Raw genomic sequence first — 24,534 nt, 5'->3', positions numbered from 1 at the left:
AATGAGCTGACTGATATTGTCAGGGTTTTCCCTGAGCTATTTTGGGCACCGTCAGCCAAATAAATGTAAAATCCATGTGGGGAACATCAAAACTAAAAGACTTTTTACAGATCTAATGGTTGGTTCCCTGTGGACTTCATTAGTCTGTTTTGTTTTAAGCTTTTTGGATATTGTATATTGTCTGTTTTAGCTTCTCCAAGCATTTCTACTCAGGTGTGGTAATAATAATGATCCAAAACAATATTCCTTTAACTGAGGGAGAAAAAAAAGCCCAACCTGTTCAACTCTTTCATGAACTTCAGGCTAACACTATATCCCAGGCGGTACCTAAACCCTCTGAAAACTCAGGGAAAAACCGGATTCCAACATCACTGACTTGCTGAACATTTTGAACATACAACTTCAACTTTCAGCTACACAGAGGATGATGGTGACCAAAAACTGGTCCCAGCGCTCACCTGTCACTGTGTAGTGCGATAAAATTAAATGCATAGTTCAAGTAAAGCTGATTCACTTTCATAATAAACTTTCTAAATTTCATATAAAATAATATTATTTTCTATGCAGATGCATTCCCACATATCACAAAAATCAATCTAGAATAATTAAATAAAAACAGTAATGATGAATTTATTCCAAACAGAGACAACAGAGCCATTTCCTTTCCCCCCCTAAATTCCCATATGAATCACAAAGAGAAACTTGCAGTACTAGCTAAAAATTACAAAAGTATAAGTTCTGTAATGACCCACCTTAAAAGGTGTTCCATTATCAGTAAAACATCAAAACCAGACAGGATGTTTTATTTTATTACTGGTCAATGTATTACATTATGGGGTTTTATTGTACTTTTGATAAGGTTAAGTCCAAAGTTTATGACTTTTTCAGGGTCTTCTGACATTACTGGGCGCTTGCTCTGTTTAACTGCTCCCTCTTTGCTGGAGTGTGTTCTCTTATCTGAACAGAGTGTGTTCTCTCTCACCTCCGCCCAGCATCTCTTTGTGCAGGGCTGTGAAACAGGGCAGTTTGAGGACGCGGGCTGAGATGTCTGTCCAGAGTCCGACGGCGCAGAGTGGCGACTCCCCACCGGCCTCTCCCAGGGGCGTGATGTCCAGACAGGCCACCTCGTGCTCCATCTCAGTGGTGCTATGGAAGGAACAGACCGTGTGTGAAAGACTGAAACAAGCTGCCAATGCTTATTTTGTAAAAGAGGACTGTGTGCTCTGTTTCTGTTTGATACATTCTGCAAAATTATGGCATGGGAATTTTATAAAAGGTCACCGAGTGTATAATGGATAATGTATAGTATAGTTATAACGACAAGTGTCATGTTTGTAGTATAGTGCAGTTAGAAAAAAATAAATAAATTCTTTCTTTTGCTAAAGAGATAGTGTTTTCACGATTTAATTATTATTGTGTACTTCATGAATAAACCGCCAGGTTACAAAAAAAAAAAAAAAAACCTGAGTGGGCACAGAGATGCAAAGATGCAAACAAAATAAACAAAAGAACAAACAGGGTTCCTACAGGCTTCTACAAGTTAAATTTCAGACTTTTTAAGACCTTTTTAAGACTACTAAGAACAGAATTTAAAGCCCATTTCACAGCCATACTGGCAAAAACTCATGACTCTTAGAATTTAGGAAAACACATTTATTTACATCAGCAGAGACTGAACATTACATGCATACTATACACAGAACTGAATGTTTTGCAATCATTCATCACCGGGGGCTGCAAAGTTACCAATAATTGCTTCCTATTTTCGGTGTAAATTATCGGGTTGGAATGGGTCGAACCAAGTAGAATAACGTTAATTTCTTTCTAGTTTGGACATTTCCCAGACACATTTAAACACAATACAGCAAAAATGTTTATGGCAACATAACTTAAGACTTACTATATGAAATTTAATACCTTTTAAAGACTTTTTAAGGTATTAAATGCACATTTGTAAATTCAAGACTTTTAGGACTTTTTAAGACCCTGAGGAAACCCTGAACAAAGTGAATAATGGCAAATATGCATCAGTGGCGCAGACCATATGCTCCATTTTCCCTCCATTTCAGAATCAAATGTTTCATCTGTTGACCAATTTGCGTGTTTCTACAGGTGCCAGATGAAGATACTTTCACTGTAAAACTGTGACGAGCAACAAAAAGATGATCCCTCAGTCAGATACTGTCAACTCTGCATTGTGTTGAGTATTTACATTTTAACTGCACTGTAGGGGAACAGTTTAGCAATGTATATGGTCTAAACCAAACTACTCTCTCAGAACATATCATGATTTGAGGCATTAACAGTTAAGCATCGGTTTACTGATGTAACCCCAGCCTTATTTCAGGTCTGACGACACCAGCTCTTTAATCGTTTCATCATGTATCAAGATTCAAGTGTGCAAACACTGATCTTCAACCAGCCCTGGTGGCCACTCCACAGGCTGCGTATCTTTGTCTAGAAAACATGTTTGTTTGTGCATCCTGCAAGTTTTAAAGTACTCTTCACAAAAAAAATGTTTGAAGGCAGCTATACTGCAATAGCAGCACAAGGATCGCCACAAGGGTAAAACCATAGAAGCAGCACGAGAGAAATGAGGAAAAACAGACTCCACAGCAGCTCCAGTACACGGTTCACTGCTGACAGAAGAAATGTGATGCAAACAGTAGTGGAAAAGGTCGTTAAATCCTTTCCTTCATAAATGTACTCAGAGCAAAATGTGAAAATATTCCACTTAGGGATGTAACAATATGAAAATTTCATATCATGGTTATTTTAACAAAAATTATCACGGTTATCATTATTGTCACAGTATTGTTGAAATGTGCTCAAAATGTTCAAAAAGTACTTATGCACACACTGAAATAATTTAACCACGCATTTTGAAATATGAAAAAGAAAAATAAATAAATAAATAAATACAATAAAATAATAGGCACAATATTGAGGACTTGCAGCTGACGTCACTGGTCATGTGATTGTTGTTTACACCGCCATACTGGTAGGCACACTATCTGGATCTAGAAAGTCAGAACTGTTGCTCTATATTGTGTTTTTCTTTGGACTGGTGTTTGCGTGTTTTGTTATTACCTCCGCCAAGGAGGTTATGTTTTTGCCAGGGTTTGTTTGTCTGTCTGTCTGTCTGTCCGTTAGTGTGCAACATAACTCAAAAAGTTATGGACAGATTTTGATGAAATTTTCAGGGTTTGTTGGAAATGGGATAAGGAAGAAATGATTACATTTTGGTGGTGATCGGGGGTGGGGGGGCCCACGGGGGGGGGGGGCGCAGACCAGAAAATTTCATCAAAATCTGTCCATAACTTTTGGAGTTATGTTGCACACTAACGGACAGACAAACAGACAGACAGACAGACAAACAAACCCTGGCAAAAACATAACCTCCTTGGCGTGGGGGGGCCCACGGGGGGGGCCACTGATCAGCCTTGGCGGAGGTCTGCGCTCTCCGAGTGCTTCTAGTTTGCGAGTATGTCTGCTTGTGATAAAGGCACCATACATGAGTTTCAATGTTTGCTAACAACAGTGATGCGTGGGCAACTCAGAGGTAAAACCAGTGTTCCCAGCTCCAGCCGGCTCACATCAGCCGTACACCTCCAGGCTCTGCCCCAGATCTGGTGAACGAGCCGATATGTTAGCTCTAAAACACTCCATTAACTGTCTGTGTCCAAAAGCCCATCCCATCTTCTCTTTCACAGCCGCATAATTTGACTCGACCGCATGTGGAAGGCTGTCCCATAGTAGAACAGCAGACGGTCACAGACGGATGGGCAGTATTGTCACCAGCTCCAGCTGAACTCAGCAGTGATGCTGCCGTAGCTCCGCCTACTTCCATCTGCCTCACCCAGCTGAGGAAACTCAAAGGGAGCAGGTAGATCCACAATCACTCTGTCTGTATAGGTGATAGTCCAGGGGAAGCCCTCCTGTAGGTTTACAGGGGTCTGCATCACCGTACCACATGATGACAATTCTTTTTTTCCACGCCGCTAAGTGCATCAGGCACGCAGGCTAACTATACTGAGAAGCTGCGCTAACCGCGGTTATAACTACAAACAGCGGTGGGCAGAACAGAACTACCGCTGCCACCGATGGAACCCAGCGGTCTTTCTGTCTAACTTATAGTTGGTGAAAGCTAAGGAATAAACGGCCCACAGGAGTTTAGCAGGTCCATTGTTTAACACATATGATCCAAGGAAGGCTTGCCTACCACTACGGCGTCGTAAACAGGAGACCACGTGATCATGTGACATATGTGCAAAACCTCAATACATTCTGTTGGCAGAAACAAAATATTCAAATATTCATGTGTAAACATCAAACATACAAATGTGTATTGAAGATGGCACCTTATAGCCATTGTTTGACCATTTTACATATCAAGTTTGAGTTGTTATAGTTTCTTTTTCATAGACAGATAGTCTCTCTCTCTCTCTCTCTGTGCACTTGGACCAGGTCTCTCTCTCTCTCTCTCTCTCTCTCTCTCTCAAAGTGGGGTAATCAAACATGGTTATCATGATAATTGGAATTTAAATGGTAATACTAACCGTCAGGAATTTTACAGTGGTTTATCGTTATACCGGTAATCGTTACGTCCCTAATTCCACTAAAAGTAGAAGTTCTACATCCCTATTCAATTCTATTTAATTCATATGTTCCAATATCCCACATTGGAGAGTCTTCTCAAAGGGGAACGTTGAACATGTTCATCAGAACCACTTCATCCACTGTTTCATAGTGTTCTTTCATTTACATTTTGCAGTGGTAGCTCCAATGCAACACTACTGCCGCTGCTGCTAAATAACTTTATTAAATACTGTATTATTAAGTTGCTACCATTCTGCAGGGGCTTTTAATTTGAAATTTTATCAGATACAAGGAGCAGAGACATACAGTGGGTTAACATCTGGGTGAGGACAGTGTTATGTTTGGTTACTGAGTCTAGTCACTGGGTTCACAGTTTTCTTTCTTTCTTATATTTTTTCAAGCAAAGCTGTGAAACTCTTGTCTCCTGCAGAGGATAAAATGCATTACTGAGTTTCAGGAGGATCTTAATGCTGTCCGTCTGTCCTGTAGAGAATGTCTGTCCTCCCAAATGAGTAGAATCTCAAAAAGCTAGTGACCATACTGTAAAAACATTAAATATGCTCATTATTTCTTGTTGCATTATATTTTGCCAACTTCTTTTCTGATCACAGTCACTTCTAAAAAAAAAAAACAACAGATAACTCCATTCAGCTATTACTTCAATAAACACAATGGCAAACTGCGGTGGTTGCAGTTTGGTTGTAAAAATACATTCATACTGTATTAATTCTGAATGTAGGTAGCAGGTAGCCCCCACCCCTGGCTGCTGAAACAAATCCTAAATGAAACACTTGTGTTGGTACTTTCATCCACAGTAATGCATCATATTCTATAAGACCATCATATGTTTGTAGTGGTGTGGGAGAACCAAGCCTGTTTTCAGCTTTGTAACAGTGCATTTTCCAGTAAATCCAAGTGGGTTTTTAGACTGTTTACTTGGCATAAGAAGGAGAATCCTCTCAACTCATTAAGGAAAAATGTATCACAATTATCACAAGAGCCCAGTCAAAATGTGGTTTTCACTGGACGAGAAGGGGAAAACTACTAAAGCTGGCAAAGTGTAGAGGTAAAAAGTACATAAAAGTACAATACATTTGCCTCAGAGATGCAGCGGGGAAGAAGAGTGTAGCAGCATAAAATGGAAAAATGAAAATACCCATACCAGTATCTCACATTTATATGAAGATAATGAACTACCCATAAAATAAAGGTCAGCTTAAGTAAAACACAGTGAGTTAAAGCTATTTCCAGTACCAACGGGAATATAATTAAAGTTTAATTAATTAAAGGGTTTGGTTCTGTTGGGTATTTCATCAGTAGTATGATTCATAGGTTATAATTAGTATTATTTTCACCCTTATAATATTAGTATTAATGTTGGCTTTTCCAAATGATAAGTGTGCTGTGTCTGCTCTCATTGCTATTGTTTAGTCCTGATTATCGTTGTAATTGGTGTTAGTATGCTGGTGGTAGTGGTGATGATGATAGGGCTAGTTGTAATGGTAGTAATGGTATTGATCAAGGTACGGATAATGTTATTGGAAATAAGAAAAAATTGTATGGATGTTGTTATGATGAATGTAATGATGGTGACAATAAGGGTAATAATTGTTGCAGTTGTGATTATAGTTAATATTGTATATTGCATAATGATATGACAAATGTAATATGATTGAAGAAATTATGTATTTATAATAATACTAAATATAATATGTTTTATGTCTTACTATGGAAATAGCAATGGTTAAAAACCTTTCCATGACATTACTCACTTTTGAAGAACTGCACCATGCGTGCTGTGCGTTTTCTATTAACATGTTTTTTTAGTGTTTTTTCTTTTTAGTTAGTAATGTATGCATGTATTGTATAATTTTTAGGGATGCACCAATACCGATACTAGTATCGGGTATCGGGTCTGATACTCAGTGTGTGTACTTGCACTCATACTCGTGAAAGTACTCCAATATAACTGCACCGATACCACTTACGGCAGCATGACATTCACAGTTCACTGCAGCAGGTATGGGCGGAGGAGTAGTGTCCGCAGTGTGGAGATTTTTCGAAATAAATGACGGTCACAAAAATAACGCTGACTGCAAGTAAAGTTAAAGACACAGACGGATATGGATGGAGCGTTCCGTCCGTCCTCTGCGTACATTCCATCTTTTTTTCCAGGTTCTCGTGGATGCGTACCCAGAAGGGAACCACCGGGAACCGTGGAGGTAGAGGATCTTTTCAAAGAGCGACTGTGTGAGTTAGAGAAAAACTACTGTCATTCTATGACAACTACCCTCATCTACATCAACATTAGCATCCACATTAGTGTTACCTCTGCCGTCTCCATGTTTGTTATTACTGACATTCTTCTTCTCAAAAAACTTTACTCTTCTTCATGGTATTTGTCCAGTAAGGTTAATTAAGATCGGCGCCCCCTGGTGGATTGATTGAGACATGCTCAATCCAACACATTAAATGTCGTGTCGTAGCAATTTGTTCCAGTCAGAGTAATGGCAACGACAATAAAGTACATTTACAAAAGGAACTAAGAACTGTAATGGTATTATTAAGTACTCATATCGGTACTCGGTATCAGCAAGTACTCAAATGTAAGTACTCGTACTTGTACTCGGTCTGGAGAAAAGTGGTATTGGTGCATCCCTAATAATTTTATGCATGTACTGGAACCCAGGAAGAATAGTGGCAGGATTTACTGCAGCTGATGTGGATCCTAATAAATAAGCAAATAAAATAGGTGCTGCTGTGTATTTCTGTATCATGTTTAGAAATGAGTCTGACCCGAAGCTTTAGCAAATTTTCGCTGTGTTCGTACTAAGCTTACATGACTTAAACATAGAAATTTGTGAGAGTATAACACTGTACATTACATAGAGATTTACTTTTATGTTTTTAAATTCTTGATCAGGAATCAAATAATGACTTGTTCGATATACAATTTCAGTCAATGCATGTCTGTGCTCCTTTTATATATTATTATTAATGACATAAAATGTGAACAGACAACTGCAAGTTGTCCTAAAATGTTAAGGATGAATTTGATGTCATGCTCAAACAAAATAGCAGATGATTATATTATTGTTGATAATTACTTTTATTCTTTTTTTTTAATCTCTGTGATGAATATTCACTTTGTCATTTCACTGTGATGGAATAGCAGAAGGGTTGCACAGTGGTGAGCGCTGCACCACTGGGATGGGCTCCAGCATCCCCGACAGAGGCACTTTTAGGTGCTTGATTCAAAACTGCTACACACTGTGCATTTAAGTTGTTAATATTTTGGGGGTTTTTTAATGGTGGGAAACTATTTTGAGTGACCAATATGTTGATAATAAAGATAAAAGTGAAGATTTTCACCATAAGATTCATTGTAATTTTCTTTTTGTTAAATTCTAAAGTGGAGTAAAAAATGTGTCGTTTATGAAACAACGTCAAAGCCAAAATGTCATTTACAATACTCTTACAGTTGGTTGGTTTATTATGACCTCTGTAAACTAGTATTGGCAGAATTTGGCTCTGATAGAGACTGGATTTTAAATATTCATAGACAAAGACACACCTGTTTAACACTGTTTTTGTATATTTTTTAAATTCTGATTTAATATTGTCACAGCCATTAAATCAAAAGCACAATCTGAGTTCTAATTTATTATTCATTCAGCAATGAATGGTTAGAGCATGATGAACATCAAACACTTCCTTCAACAGCAGTATTGTGAAAAAGTTTTAGGCTGCCATTACATTTGTTGTTTTAACAAAGTTATAATGACCTTTCTCAGGCTCTGTATCAATATATGCACAACTGGAATATAGGGAATACACCAGGGGGAAAAAGGAAATGGTGTGTCTTTGAATTTATGTAAATAAAGTTAATAGATAGAACACATTTAAATCATATTCCTACTTTGAACATGATTTGATCACATTGTCTTCATTTGTTTTTAGGAAACACTGAATATACTAGTTTTCTTTTGTATTAACAGAAATTGACTGAACTGAAAATGTTAAATCACTTTGAGTGAGACTGAATTAATGAATGGGTAAGTACATTACTATTACTCATGCTTATACTTTTGTTTTCCGACAGTATGCAACAGGGCCATTTATCTGCATAGTCCTTTATGTATATTTAATTAGCTTTTCATCGACCCAGCTACAAGTAATGCTAACAGTTGGTAGCATGTTTCCCTCGCCTCACCACAGCCCCGTTCGACAGCAGTGATTTAGCAGTTCATGTTGCACCACAGGTAGAGGATTCAATGGAGAGGTGGCCTTCAGTGAAGTATGTCTTATCACTTACTATTTTTTTTTTTTTTTTTTTTTTACATCTAGCACATACTATGAATAAAGAAAGTATTAGGTACACTGGCAGACTGCCAATATGTGTGACTGGGTATTATCTGTCATTATATGCTATATGTGTTGATTAAATTTTTCTCTGCAGTAAAATGATTTAAAACTTTGTCCTTTCTCATTTACACAATTATATTTTAGTCACTTTCATATTACTGATATGTGCACCACCGAAATGGATTTGAGAAAAGCAATGTGTCCTCTTATCTCACTGCAACAGCTCCTGGCGCTTCTGTATTCAGACATAGTAGGACAACACTTAAGACAAGCTGGATGGTGCAAGGCTGAAAGCGTTTATAATGTGCCTGTAGAGACAGTTAATCTCCATGCATAATTCATTAGTACAAGCCTAACAACTGCTGTGTGCGTGGTTGAATTCCTGACCTACCTGATCTGTTTAAGCTCTCCTGCCAGGATCTGGAGGTAGTAGAGGGCCCGTCCCACGGCGAGCACCACCTGGGTGTGGTTACAGGCGGCAACGCTGATGTTCCTGCCCTGCGGCTCTTTCCATTCGCTCACTAACGCCTTGCTGTCCTGGAGCACCAGGCGAACGGAGCCTGATGTGATCTGGAGACACAAAGACTGGCCTTTTAAAAGCTGCTTTTATGCTGAGTGACAGACAGGATGATGTGGAGGCAGGAGGATAAAACGTGACAATGTTTCAAAGCAAACCTCATGACTCTATGCCTGGAATTTTGCTGCGAGTCTGAAAAAAAACACTTCAGAATCTGACATAAACTCAAAGTGCCGACAATTAATTTGATGTTGGGGAAATGACTAAAATTGCTTATAATTCACTCCAACTATTTAAGATACAATTTATGCAGCAGATACAGGAGTCCATCGTGGTATTATTTCAGTACTAGACCACTGCCTTAAGTAATCCTTAAAGCAGTTAAAAATTAAAGAGGAGTCAGAGTAGGAGCCATATTACATTTGTTTGTTTATTTATATGCATTTGTGCTGTGTGGTCTCTTGCCAAATATGTAGCTAATGCAATGAGTAGTTATGGAGAAGGGTGGAGTCTTATTAGAAATTAAGCTTTAATGGGGGTAAAAACTACAGCATTCATTCCACAGAGACATAAGTTGGCTGCAAGAGCACATGTGCAGATACTCAGAATGCAAGCAAATTAAGAAATCTCAATCCTCACAGCATAAAGAAATGCAAAACGCTGTACCTGCTGCTATCTGCAGAAACCATAGTTCCACCTACCTCACAAAATATCTAGAAATGATTAAGGAAGCACAGATATTTCAGCCTGACATCGATATTAGACCACACTTGTATGTACTGAGACAAAAGATATCCTTTAGCCAAAGACAAGGGGAGATATATTTATCTGTTGTGTCATGTTATAGGTTTGGGTTTTTTTTTTCATAAAAAAGCATATTTGAATACGTCTTCGTTCAAAGACAATGTGTAAAAAAGAAGAAAGAAAAAAGACAATGTGGTGAAGGACTTTCAAATTGTAGCCATGTTTTACATTCATAATGAAGAGGACATAAATAACAAAAGCAACATAAAGAAACCCAAAGAAAGATGTGATAAATATCAGTATCAGCCAAAACATTGTGTTAAATATTGTTATATGCGAAGAATTTTTCAATCTGTGCATCACTAACGGTTATTAAACAGAAACAGATGACTTGTATTAACACAACTGGCCTCCAGATTTTGAAAGGGCACCTGCTCTATTCATGGGCCAGTGGTTTATTGGTGTATATGGCAAAAATGTCTGTCTTCCATTCTGCTTCCATGTAACGCAGCCCTTTCCAAATGCAGACTGATCCTTCATCCGCTCCCCCACATGCATCTTCCCATTTCCAGTGACTTCATGAGTTCTAAAATCACTGCTGTGACTTTAAAAACCAAAAAAACTTTCGTATTACCAAAAGCGATTCTAAGAAACATAACATCCAACCTTTCTTACTGTTGTTAAAGGCTAAAAAAAGCTGCGAAACCAAAAATGTGAATATGATAGCTAGTTTAGAATGAATAATCTTGGCTGCATTGTATCATCAGCAGGTGGCGCTGTTCACAATGTTGTACAGGGTTTTAAAAAAACAAGGTAGAAGAAGTAGAGAATTATGTTAAAATGGCTGCGATGTCTTTTCCACAGATGAGACAGAGGAATAATTCAGTCTCATCTGTCCTAGTGATATGTACCAGATATGTTTAACACAGGGAGACGCAACAAAGAGATGATCAGTCACATGAGTTAAATGTTCGCAAATGTCAGTCAAAAAACACCTTAAGTGAGCAAAAAAAAAAACAAACCTGTTCTGCAAAGTACTGGGATTTTCTCAGATTTTGCCACATTCATAAATATTTTCTGTTGCATAATTTCAAAATGCATATTAAAAACACTTATTCTGTCCCCTGGGGAAAATAAACTGCCTGGACTTAGACTGTAGTTATAAGTTCTTTAACCCTTTAACTGATGCAGTGAGTAGCTTCTGGAACCCTTAAACAATCATCAGTTGATACAGAACATAAAGACTGGACTGTGTTTCAGTGGATAACCCTAGGAATCACTTAGCTCAACAGATTTGTCAAAGAGTGGTTCATTTTCACACATGGATTGAACACCAGACCTAAACCACATTGAGAATCTTTAAAATATGATGGGGAAGACATCACACAGATCGAACTTTTCAATCATCAGTCGCTTTTCCGTTGATCCTCAAATTGCGCGAATATAACTTGCTCATAAAAATGTACAATTTCGCCAAACTCTCGTTTTTCAATTGAAAGTTTTTGTGCAGACACGAGGTGGTTTTTCAGGCGTAGCACAATTGGTATATCACACAAAACTACAATAGAAAGACCTTTTTCCACAACTAGAGTCACCTGACTAAAAAAGACCGGATGTTGACGGAAGTTACGACAAGCAAAGAAGAAGAGTTTTAAAAGAAACATGGTGTGGTATGTGTGGACACACCAGGAAACCAAATCATTTTTTTTAATTTAGTAAGGGATAGAGGGGCAATATTTAATGATAATGAATATATCTGTAAATCAGGGGTGTCCAAATCCAGTCCTTGAGGGCCAGTATCCTGCATGTTTTAGATATTTCCCTCTTCCAGCACACCTGGAAGCCATTACATCATTAGCAGGCTTCTGCAGAGCTTGATGATGTGTTGATCAGTAACTGAACCAGGTGTGTTGGAAGAGGGAAATATCTAAAACATGCAGGATACTGGCCCTCGAGGACCGGATTTGGACACCCCTGCTGTGAATCAACACGATATTTACGTTTGTCGCCACGCTTATGGAATGACTTCTCGTATCATCTCGCAATAATAAATAAACAAATCATCACATTTGTGATTTAATGGAAAAACTGACATTACTCACTTCTGTTTTTCCCACATTTAGTAAATATCCGTAAAGTTTTGCGTATATGGCCAAGGGAAAAGCAACTATTGATTCAAGATCTTGAGAAAAAAATGGAACTAAGGACGTAAAAAATTGTTTTGACCTTTATTGTGGTACCAAGAGTGACCACTGGGGTGAACTGGCAACCACTGTGATTAGCAGGGTTTGTCCTGTTCTCTTGGTTTAACAGCTAAAGTTTAGAACGTAGTCTCACAGACTGCTTACACAGGATGGACACAACAGCGCCGTTTCCTCATATTGTGTTGAAACAAAGCAAAAATCCCATGATGCACTTTTGTGGCCAGAGCCTGTGCAGTAGATACATGATGCTCACCCACTGACTACGTGAAAGGTTTCTGACTAGTACAGAACCAGATTGAGAGTGTGGTTTCGACCAGCTCTATATATAAAGTATGTGATTTGGTGCAATATAAATAAAATTTGATTTGAATTTTTCTAGAATCACTCAGAAACTACCAGGCCATGATACAACATTACCTGAATTTTCTTATGTTTTGATAATACTAATTAATAATCAATATAATTTGCATGAACAAGCTATAGGACAAAATAATTATGGAGGAAGAAGAGGAGGAAAAGTAGAGGTTTATTTGATTGCACTGTGAGTTTTTACATTTGCTGCCAGTACATATTGTCAAATTTATTAAGAGGTTTGCTTAATTTGTTGGGTATTTTCTATTTGCACATGGTTTCTTGAGTTGCAGTTCATAGGTCTCTCTCAGACAGTGTGGAAATACCAAACTGAAGCCATGAGAGAAGTTGTATAAAAGTTTAAATTTAACCTCTTGTGAATAACTGCCGGCTAAAGTGAGTGTGGGCATGCAGGCAACAGGAGCATCCCTCTGGAGTCATTTATGCCCATAGAAAAAGTCCAATACTCATGTCCTCTCAACTCTGCTTCGTCTGCAAGTTGCCCTCAGAAGAATTCCTGAGCTCAGATGCTCCGAGGTGTTTGCCAGCATCTGCTTTTGTTTGGTTTACACTGGGCAGGGAGTGCACATTCGGCGTATTTCTTGCTGTAAATTGCTGTCTTCACTTTCTTATTGAAGGGTTAATTAGAGCAGAAAAACACCAACACAGTTTAGCCTGAGAACCAATATAATGAGCTAAAATGCAGCTGAATGAGTTAAGAAAGCCTATGCCAACTCATAAAACCATTTGATTTATTGTTAATATTTAAAATATGCCTTAAAACTTCTGAAAATGATGGTATTGTTGCATTTTGCAAATTATAAAAAAAAGTATGAAAATACACAACAGCAGCAGAAAAGTCACCCAGTCTGTGCTACCTTGGTCAATTAATGTTAGACACCCTATTACTGCTAATTCTGCAGGTTCACATTAAACCAGTGTTTCTCAACCTTGGGGTCGGGACCCCACGTGGGGTCGCCTGGAATTCAAATGGGGTCGCCTGACATTTCTAGTAATTGATAAAAAAAAACAAAAAAACAAAAAACTTACTAATAAAAAATATATGATGAGTTGACAGAGACAATCCCAATCCATGAAAGACATGACAAACTGTGAGGCTGAAACTGCAGCACTGTGGTTCTGTTTATCTGTCAAATGTTCATTGTGGTCAGTTTCAGATGCTGCAGCTCTTTCTTAATTCATAGTTTCAGTTCTTGTTTGTTCAGTGTTAATTGTCCTCCTTGTAAATCACAGCTGGACTGACTGTACATATCCTGACCAAGGAAAATCAAATTCTCCCTTTGTGCAGTAATCTACACCTGGATTTACTGCCTCTGTTCAGAATAATATACATTATATAGACTAAATGTCCTCTAAAATTAACCTTTATTTGCAACATAGCATAGCAAACTATTACATGATCAAATACAAATTAATTTTAGCCAAAAAAAGTCTCCATTTTGAATGTCTGGGGTCGCCACAAATTTGTGATGTTAAAATGGGGTCACGAGCCAGAAAATGTTGGGAACCACTGCATTTTACCGTCAACTTTTATCATGTTTTGTTACTTTGTCTTAGTCCAGAAAACAAGGCTCAGATGAAAAAACATGCCTTCATTGTGATGTCAGCAGTTGAGAGGAGAGTTATTAAAATGCACGAGCCTTAAAACACAAGCAACGTTGTCATAACAACATACAGATTTATGATGGAGAGTGTAACAGTTGGGAGAATCTCCAGCAGGGAATTTCCTCCTCATTTTAAAAAAGACAGGCTGAAACCTGAATTTAAATGAGGTGCAGTGTTCATCTCAGCCAAGTGTAAAATACATGAAGTCCTTCAGCACTTTTCACATTCACAGCCATCGCTTTCAATCATGTATGACTCAATTCCAGTAAGGTACATCTTATTAAATGGATAAAGGCCACTGCTGAATAATTAATTCCTATAATTAATACCAAATTTGTGAAACTGGCCTTTTGCTAAGCAGTTCCTGAGACCAATCACTGTCTAACCCTACGTTTAGAAACCACAGCGAAACTCAGGCCTGTCAAACTTCCACAACTGGAAACTGCAACGCTGACAAAACAAATATCCTCCAAGTTTACACAGAGGACTGTCACAGTTTTTGTTTTTCCGAAGCCAAAACCTGGGAGTGGTCAGACTTATGGAAGACCTCAATCACAGCTGAATCCATTGATGCCATTTATTACATAACTTCAGAAAATTTTGGAGGTTTCTTGCCAACACAGGGGTGTAAGAAAATATTGGTTCCTGCAATATATTGCAATATTTCATTTCACAATACTGTATCAATATTTTTAGGTATTTGTTCAAATGCAGATTTGGCAGAGGTTAATTTTTGTTTTTCTTTTCTGTTTATATTTTATTTATTATTATTTAACACAGTTTTATTAAATGATGTTTATTTGAAGCATCCTAAAAGCACTTTTTACTGTCTGAGAGGCAGATTTTAGTTCCTTTGGAAACTAGAAGAAATAGATTTTTTTTTTGTAATATAGCATTAGATCCTGTTCTGATCAAATAAAAATGTGTTTAGTATTTGTACATATTTCTGGTGTAATTAAATTCTTCCAGGAAATAATCTTAAAAAAAAAAAAAAAAAAACAATCAAAAAATTACCTTTTTAACAGTATCAGGATATATTGTGATATATTGTATTGTGATCCTAGCATTGTGATTTGTATCGTATCACCAGAGTCTTGCCAATACACAGCCCTAAACACACATAAACAGATGGAAAATAATATGCTTTCTGGATTTCAACGTGAAGATGTTTTTGATTATTCTATAAAATTATACTGAATAAGTGATCGATCATCTAAAAGTGTCCAAAGGAAACATTTGTAAAATTATTGAATAACAGTTCTGAAATACCAAAGAGTAGGAGACAAAACATCAGGCCTTCACCAGGAAGTGTGCATGTCTATTTACTACAAAAGCTCATTTTTATCTGTGCTTGTGACATGTTCAAAAAGGTGAAAGTACTGCAGTTCGCTTTTCTTTTTCCACAAAAGCAACATTTCCTTCAGTTACAAAATAAAAGCCCTCTAGTGTCTCAGCGGATTGAAAATGTACATCACTTATTGTAACACAGGGTTTTGTAACTTTTAAGTTTTCCACCAATGACAGTTTTGATGATAAAATAAGACACACCTGCAGTAACTGAAACTGGAAAATAACACTTCAGAGAAGAAGTCTAGAAGTGCCGAGAATAGCCAGATTATATTGTTGAATGGACTGAATTAAATTTGTCAAACCAGAAGCATATTATCTTTTTATCCACGCTGAGGATCGTCTTTTATTTGTTTGTGTCGACCTCAGTGGCTCCCTATTACTCTCAGATTATAATCGACTCCTGGTTGTTCATTGAAGAAATGCACTATATGCTGTTTGTAGATTCATTCAACTGCTGTGTTAATGTATATGCTGTATTTTACTACTGTATATATTCAATGTTGAGGTCATTTACTTACTTTATAGAATGTGAAGAACTCCCTACAGTTTATTGAGCTGTGATGAGTTAATGTCACATATATTCTGATCTGACTGTCCAGGCTGAAGTCAAATGCACAACATGAGATCTGCATCCGCTTCAGGATCACATTTGTGAATCAGATCGGAGGTGAAAAGCCTAGTCTGGATGCAGAATAACATGAACTGACTCAGTATATCAAGTTTTTAGACAGCAAAGAATCAACAAAAAATTTAACTTATAAGCAGATTGACTTTTTTAAATATATGTAAAGTCTGGTTACTATAGAAATTAGAGCCCAACCAATATAGGATTTTTGGGGCCGATGCCGATACTGATATTGGGGGCTAAAAAAAGCTGATATCTAATATATCGACCAATATCCGATATTGGCCGATATATGAAATAAGAACACTGATCTACACAGGATATAATAATCTTATATTAGATAACTGTGGACAAGTGGATAAACAGTTGCATAAATCTTTGTTTATCTCACAAATATAATTTACACAACTTTCAAATGCAAACTATGCAATCACAAAAATAATTACAGCAAAAAACATTACTTACCACACAATTCTGTTTTCACTCACAAATTTTGATGTGTCTGCCTCACTGCACTACAACTTCTGATGTGGACTAAGGACTAAACTGAGCATGTGCAGAGTGAATTAGGTGAGTCGTAAGTTATTCCTGATTGGAGCAATTGCAAGAGTTACAACTGACCTGTGTTCCAACTGTCCCCAGTCTCCCCTACACTATTAACACCCAAGCCTGCTGGCAGAATGAAACTGTGAGGTAGACAGGAAGTGCACGGACATGGGTGTGTGTGTGTGTGTGGGGTGAATACTTCTTCAGAAGACAAGGGGGAGGGGCCGCAATTTTCGGAAGGGGGGGGGGGGGGGTTAGAAGTCTATCGTAGTCACAGTGTGCCTGTAGCGGTCCATGATTTTCGCCGGAGTGGGTGCTCGGAGCGGGGGTGGGGGGGGAGGCGTAGCTCCATGATTATGTGATTGTGTGTGGGGGGGTGATAGCGTCATTGTCATTGCAGGAGTGACAGTGAAACTAACTCGCTTTAAAGTTCCTCTTATTCTCCGGGCAGCACACGCGTGCGCACACACACACACACACACACACACACACACACACAGGAGCAGTGAGCGACAGAATCTCCGTGCAGCAAAAAAACTTAATATATCGGCTACATATTGGCCAATGTTGATTAATTGGTGATATGCTATAATCAGCCCGATTAATCGGTCGGGCTCTAATAGAAATGATTACAAATAGGCATTAGAAAACAAAACCACCAGCAGACAGTGAAGGCTCATTTAGAGATGATTTCAAGTCTAGGACAGATTCTAACATCAAAGGGTGTGTGTGTGTGTGTGTGTGTGTGTGTGTGTGTGTATGCATGTGTATGTGTGTATTTATGTATGCATGTAGGTGTGTTCATGTGTATGTATGTGTGTATATATGTCTGTAGGTGTGTGTATACTAACTTGAATGAGCTGCTGATGTGCCACATTGCCGCAGTAAAATGTCTGCTGGTTGTCCACAAAACCTGGAAGCTCAGTTTCTTCCACTTCCTCACCACTCAGCATCAACACGCTGGGGGAAAAACACAGTCAAAGATAAGATAAAGCATTGTGAACTGGCTCTACACTTATTTGGCAGAGTGCACAGCAAACACTCACCGTGTTTGACCTACGAAAGACAGCACCAGCATGTCATCTGTCTCTCTGCCCGCCTCGGAGCGCAGTGGCCACAAACCTTAAAGGAAATAAAAGAGAGCAAAGAAAACTTACTTTCCGTACCATTTGGCAGAGAAACGTACCCCAGATCTTTGAGTGTTTCATCTGTCAGATGTTAACACATTTTAAGACGTTCATCCCTCTCGGGGAGTCATTGATTAGCTAAGTGAATAATTGCCTCTGCCAGGGGCAGGAGGCAGCAGCTCAGACTCTCAGGTCAGAAATGGTCAATAAACAGCTGAAGCCTAACAAGTGCAGGCAGACCTTAACTGGCCTGTGTGTCTCATTTAAGCATTAGAGAACAGTCTTCGGAGAAGAGGCTAATTTTCAGTGATTAAGAGGTGTCTGCCACGGGTATCACCTGATGGAATCCTTCAAGTTGACACTTTACTACAGCGTGACCCACAGGGCCCTTCGGTCCACTAAATGAAAACAAATGTTTTCTAACGTAGCCTTGGCAAATACCCTATTCTTTTACAAAACAAAGCTGAGTCCTATGACATCTAAGCCATCTGTCGAGCTCACACGCTGGGTTGGGACGTGCAACAGCTGGCGTCTTGGCCGTGAAGAGGCAGACAGATGTTTGGGCTGAAGTGGCTCTGCTGTCAAGGCAGTAGGGGATTAAGGGACAGATGAAGCCAACAACTTGAAATGGAGGTGTGTGAAGGAGGACACACAAACCTTTGATTCCTGGCAGGTCAATGCTAGCATGCTCATGAATCCCAATGCCGTTGCGGATGATCCGGAGGGAACCCTCTTTGAATGCGCCTGAGCATGTCACCAGCTGCAAACAGTGAAGGAAACAGAAAAGAGGCATTAACACAAAGAAACATGGACTCACACACAAGGGATATGATTTATGTTTTTTTTTTATGAGGTGTCAATGTCATCCTGTCTGTTCTCTGTCTTGCAACAGTAAATCCACTTCTACCCAACTGTTGTAAGAAAGGCAGTGCAAAAAACAGTGTTTTTGCACTTCTGTTTCCATTTTAAAAAATCTAATAAGTGGGGACTAAGTGCTATAGCATGGGAAAACTAGACAAGACGGTGCTATTCAAAAGACAGAGGAACATGAGCAGTCAGCCGATTATTCAGGTCCTATATTAACCGTTCACTCACGTATTTTTTTAAAAATGCTATTAAAATAAGCATCACACAAACTCATCTAGCCCTGCCAGTTCATCCGTGAAAACTAATTAAGTCATGTGGCCTTCAAAAGTCCAAAGCTCTACTCCAAATACTTTAAGGAATGTATTTTTTAATTTGGCTTTCTAAAGTAGTTACATTTTATCATTATTATGTGCTTTCTAAGCCTTTCTAGCTGCTTATTTTTCATTGAATTGGGTAAAAATTTGTATTGAACAACTTCTAAATAGCAGTTTCTGAAATCCAGTTCAAAGCCATATTACTTGTTACCCACACAAAGAATGATAAATTGTCATGTATTTAAAATCTCCATTGGTTTTGACTTTTCTCTTTCTTTGTAATATTATTAAACTTCCATCGTGTCCTTTTTTAATAATAGCTCCATTTTCCCATTTTTCCACAGAAACTCAGAGGTGTTTGTAGTCAACTTCAAGGTTTTCCATCTCTGTGTTTTTCATTTCAGGAAATCTGCAGGTTACAGCTCATAAAAGCAGGGTTAACTGAAGCTGTCTGAGTTTGTGCTGTGACCAAATGTTCATCTTAGTTTTGAAAACACATTACTTGACAATTTCACACATTTCTTAAGTATCCCTGTTATCATTTAGTAGAACTACGAGAGCTCTACATATGTATCACTGATCCCAAATAAAAAGACAAAGTCCATGAATGAAGGAAAAAAAAAAAAGACAAATACATGAATTTGATGTGTGACTGATTTTTGCTCTTGCTAAAAATAGTGATGCAATAATCTAGCCTTTTTGGCTTTAATACAGAGTACTAATGCAATAATAGTGGTTAATTAATAAACATGTCTCAGTGTGTGGAGGAGACCGGGAACAATTCTGAAATGTGTAAAGCAACACCAGGCTTAACTGCACACCTGCTCTCTACCTTTGAAATAATGTAACAAATAAGTACATGCATTTTCTACAGTAATTTTAAATTCAATTTTATTTGTAGACCCCTATATCACTAAAAGGCTGCCTAACAGGGCTTTACAGAATTAGTTTAATATGAAAATAAACAACAGTCAAATGAACAGTAAAGTAACAGTAAAATAATAAATCACCCCCAATCAATTTGGTAAAAACTTTATGATTTCATATGAGTTCACAGTAACTCTGCTTATATCACATTGTGTGCATGAGCAAACACATTGTAAATGTGTATATAATATTACAATTTCAATCAAAATCTATACGAATACTTCTTTTTTTTTCTCTTTACATTTTATGTTTTATGTGTATATTTTTCAATTTTCTGTCTTTCCTCCACTTTATTTTTGTATTTGCGGCTATCAGCTGAGAAATTTCCCCATGGTCGGATCAATAGTCTATCCTATCTTATCTTATCTTATCTATAGTTATTGTCCATTATTAGATTTCATAAGTTGGGATATTATTGTTTTCTGAGTGAACACTGTTTTGTAATTAGAGTGCCATGGTTACATTATGGTGGAAACACAGCATAATGACATGGAAATGAACGAAACCATCTGCATGCCAGGACTACTGTCACTGAAATCTGAAGAATCTGTCTGGGTTTGTATTGAACCAACAGCTGCTCCCAATACTGGCATCAACAAACTGACTACACTATGACTACAACAAGTTACAATATAACCACAAATAATTCTGCAATATATGTTTTAACACAGACTTTGCTTCAATAAACTTTACATTGTTTGTAGATAATATTTAATTTCTTTGACTTTGTCCATTTTTTTTCTGAAAATTATTAAAATGATGGCATGGCATAAGTTTTAATTCTTCAAATTTGTATATTTCTACACTTTACAACACTTTCCCATAAACATTTCAAAAAATTGCAAATAATCATGCCTCAGAAAACATACAGTAAAATTTTTTTTGTTTTGTTTTGTTTTTTAAAGCAGCTCTGAAGCTACATTTACCTAGATCTGTGAGGTGTAACTATATATAGATATGAGGGAAGGAGGGAGCGTGAGATTGACAGACGGATCGGTGCAGCGCCTGCAGTGATGCGGTTGTTGTACTGGTCTGTCGTGGTGAAGAAGGAGCTGAGCCGAAAGGCGAAGCTCTCGATTTACCGGTTAATCTATGGTCCTACCCTCACCTATGGTCAGGAGCTTTGGGTCATGACCGAAAGGACAAGATCCCGAATACAAGCGGTCGAAATGAGTTTCCTCCGCAGGGTGGCTGGGCGCACCCTTAGGGATAGGGTGAGGAGCTCGGTCACCAGGGAGGAGCTCGGAGTAGAGCCGCTGCTCCTCCACATCGAGAGGGGCCAGCTGAGGTGGCTCAGGCATCTGTTTCGGATGCCTCCTGGACGCCTCCCTGGGGAGGTGTTCCGGGCATGTCCCACCGGGAGGAGACCTCGGGGAAGACCCAGGACACGCTGGAGAGACTATGTCTCTCGGCTGGCCTGGGAATGCCTTGGGGTCCCCCCGGAAGAGCTGGAGGAGGAGTCTGGGGAGAGGGAAGTCTGGGCGTCCCTGCTTAGACTGTTACCCCCGCGACCCGGCCCCGGATAAAGTGGTGGATAATGGATGGATGGATGGCTTGGTAACAACATGCCTGGTACTCTAGTCTACAAATCCAAGAAAAAAGTATAAAGATGAAAGTGTTGATGACTTATCTAGTCGACTGTTCTCATAGAGTTTCTTGAGATCAAAATTATCAAAATGATTTTTATTATCGTGTGCAGGTGAAGAACCCCGGTTATGATAAAAGTAGTGACGGTAATAAAGTAGTCACTGGTCAAACGTGTGGTTGATTTGATACAGACGAACACAGTGTGAGGCTGCAGTGACACCGACTGCTGTGGGATTTATGAATCAGTATCAATTATTAGTAAAGCTTCTGTGACAATGCCAGTACAAACATGACAACAGTGCCGAGGTCCAACACCCTGAAGGTAAATCCTTCCGGTGTGTGCACAGTCTGACTGGAGAGCACCAGAATGTTATTTATCCATCCAGTCACGGTACGCTAACAGGATAAATACCAGAGCCCACACAATCTGAACCACCTGCCACCCAATAGCTTCAGTCTAATGGAAATATCCAAATTTCCATTGTGGACCTGGCAATGCACGTAGCTCCCTCGAGCATGTTCTCATTTGCCCTCACATACTCAGTCACACACTCCAGGGACCGACTGAATCCTGCTAATTTGAACAAAATAGAAAAGTGTGATCTCACGGCAGCCATGATGGATGGTCTCCACACATGTTCCATTTATGCAGGTTTTGTCATGTTTTGTGCTCAGTGAATGTGACTGACGTGCCATTATATTCTGGCCCGCAGCTTGTGCATCAATTCCCTTCTGTCCCGACTATCTTGGAGTGTGTCTGGACCAATTAACCAGGTCAAATGCCCCGTGGATTTACAGCAAACAGGAAATTAAAACAATTGTGATTGGATTTAGTTCTGGACCTTTAGCAGATTTGAATGAGTGTGAGGATGCGTACCCACTGTGGCTGACTGCATGTTGGTCTGAACCCAGATCATGGCACAGTACTCTAGTGGACCAGTGCCTTTGGATCTGCATCAAATACCCCGCGGTCTGGTGTCAAACCCTGCCAACACAAACCTTCTGTACTGTATCTCTGGCTCTTCACTGCTTCATCTCCCTCTGTCTCTCCGACACCAACACAAAAGGAGGACAAATGCTCTAATCACAGTATTTTTGTCAAACTATTTCTCTACATTAATACATACTGATGTCTACGTTTTTATAAAGTAAAAGTTGCTTGTATAAAGCTCACTTCTTCACCGTTCTGAACATTTAATTTACACTAAGTTAGCCAGAAAGCTTTAACCGATAAGGACGTAAACATTCACCCTTTACCAAAATATTCTACTGATCTAAAATGTTTAATATCTGATGATCCACTAATCCTAATCCTATCAATACATGTAAGTAATTGGTGTAAAAAGCAGTTTTTCATGTTTTAACAGTCATCAGATATGACCCATTTCTACGTTCCATCGTGAACGTGGAAACACAGTCACCTTCTACAACATTTACTCACCAGTAAAACCCATGTAGTTTGGTAAATGACAGTGAGTGGATGGAGACACTTCGTTTATGTTCAGTTAATGATCTATTTTGTTGAAAAAGTCACTTTTTCCTCATTTTTTGTCTGACCTTTGAATTTACTCTGAGCTTTTATGAACATCTACATGGTCAGTAAATTAAATATAGGAAAATATCTGAAATTCATGGAAAAATGCAAAATGCAGAGAACAATATTATAATAAATTAGGGGTGTAACGTTGCACTCATTTGTACCGAACCGTTTTGGTCTGGGGCCTTCGATACAATACAGAGGTGTGCCGAACGAATACATGTAGCCTATGAAAAGAACGCAAACACTGGGGAAGCAGGGTGGACACAAGCAGAACCCATGTGCAGGGTTTCCTCTGTATACATTCAGCAGTGGCAAATTCTCAGCGCAGCTACAAAAAACAAACCAAAACATGACAACAGAGAGTAGAACAGAGGCACATAAGCTGGGTCGGCTGTTCAAAGCATGTTAAGTTTCATTTTCGGTTTTCGGTATGTTGCAGCTTTGTAACACAAAAGAGTCCACGGGTTCCTTTAAAGCAAAAAGGTTTTTATTTTTTAACTCAAGTTGGCAAAATCAAGTGAACCTGTTCCTCTTCTCCTGCACTGTGCCTCTGCTGTGGTGTTACTGTGAGGTCATGTTAACAGCACTTCAGGGAATACTGTGAGACGTTCACAAACACTCAGGAGATTACAGTGTTTGCCATGAACAAACATTGAAGATTCAAAAATACAAAAATGCATAACATGTGAGGTGCCTGTTAATGCACAAATGACTGAACAATATTTTGTTGAAATGTCCTGTGTCCCACAGGTGGATGCAGAGCACATACCGGTGTCCTTCACTGTACTGAAACATATTGAAAACGTATCGAACCGAAGACCCTTGTACCGGTAACATGCCGAATAGAAAATTTTCTGTACTGTTACCCCCCTATAATGTGTAAGTTTCCCTATGGGATGAATAAAGTATCTATCTATCTGTCTGTCTGTCTGTGTCTATCTAATAAATGGTGATAAATTACTTGTGAAAAACAAAAATATCATTTGGAAGTTGTTGTCGTCCTTTAAGGGTTAACTTGATTCTGTGAATTTTCAGAATAATAGCAAAGACTATTTTTACTTTCAGCTTTTATTTATTATATCACATGTTGTGGGGTTGTTTTTTACTGAAGGGGGGGGGGGGGGGCACAAGTGCACTTCATAAAAATAGAGGAGAATCTGAAGACATCAACCAAGAAGCTAAAGCCTTGGCTTGACTTAGGCTATTTCTTTCAACATTAAAACACTTTCTTGGACGCAGATTTCA

At 38.6% G+C, this 24,534-nt stretch overlaps 1 protein-coding gene across 1 annotated transcript in view; it reads right to left on the bottom strand.

Annotated features, from left to right (window-relative positions):
* ddb1 (damage-specific DNA binding protein 1) overlaps positions 1 to 24,534 on the bottom strand; it is a 126,912-nt gene that overhangs the window by 73,502 nt on the left and 28,876 nt on the right. Inside the window, exons 10-14 of the mRNA XM_030128387.1 lie at positions 18,712 to 18,814; positions 17,974 to 18,049; positions 17,779 to 17,887; positions 9,356 to 9,534; positions 983 to 1,146 (exon numbers count right to left, since the gene is read on the bottom strand). Coding sequence (XP_029984247.1) covers positions 983 to 1,146; positions 9,356 to 9,534; positions 17,779 to 17,887; positions 17,974 to 18,049; positions 18,712 to 18,814 — 631 coding nt within the window. The remainder of the gene's footprint in view (positions 1 to 982; positions 1,147 to 9,355; positions 9,535 to 17,778; positions 17,888 to 17,973; positions 18,050 to 18,711; positions 18,815 to 24,534) is intronic.

Source organism: Sphaeramia orbicularis, chromosome 3 (assembly GCF_902148855.1).
Source record: "Sphaeramia orbicularis chromosome 3, fSphaOr1.1, whole genome shotgun sequence".
NCBI classification, from domain to species: domain Eukaryota; kingdom Metazoa; phylum Chordata; class Actinopteri; order Kurtiformes; family Apogonidae; genus Sphaeramia; species Sphaeramia orbicularis.
Note: the sequence above shows the minus strand (reverse complement) of the source record. Positions and strands in the feature narration are given on the sequence as shown.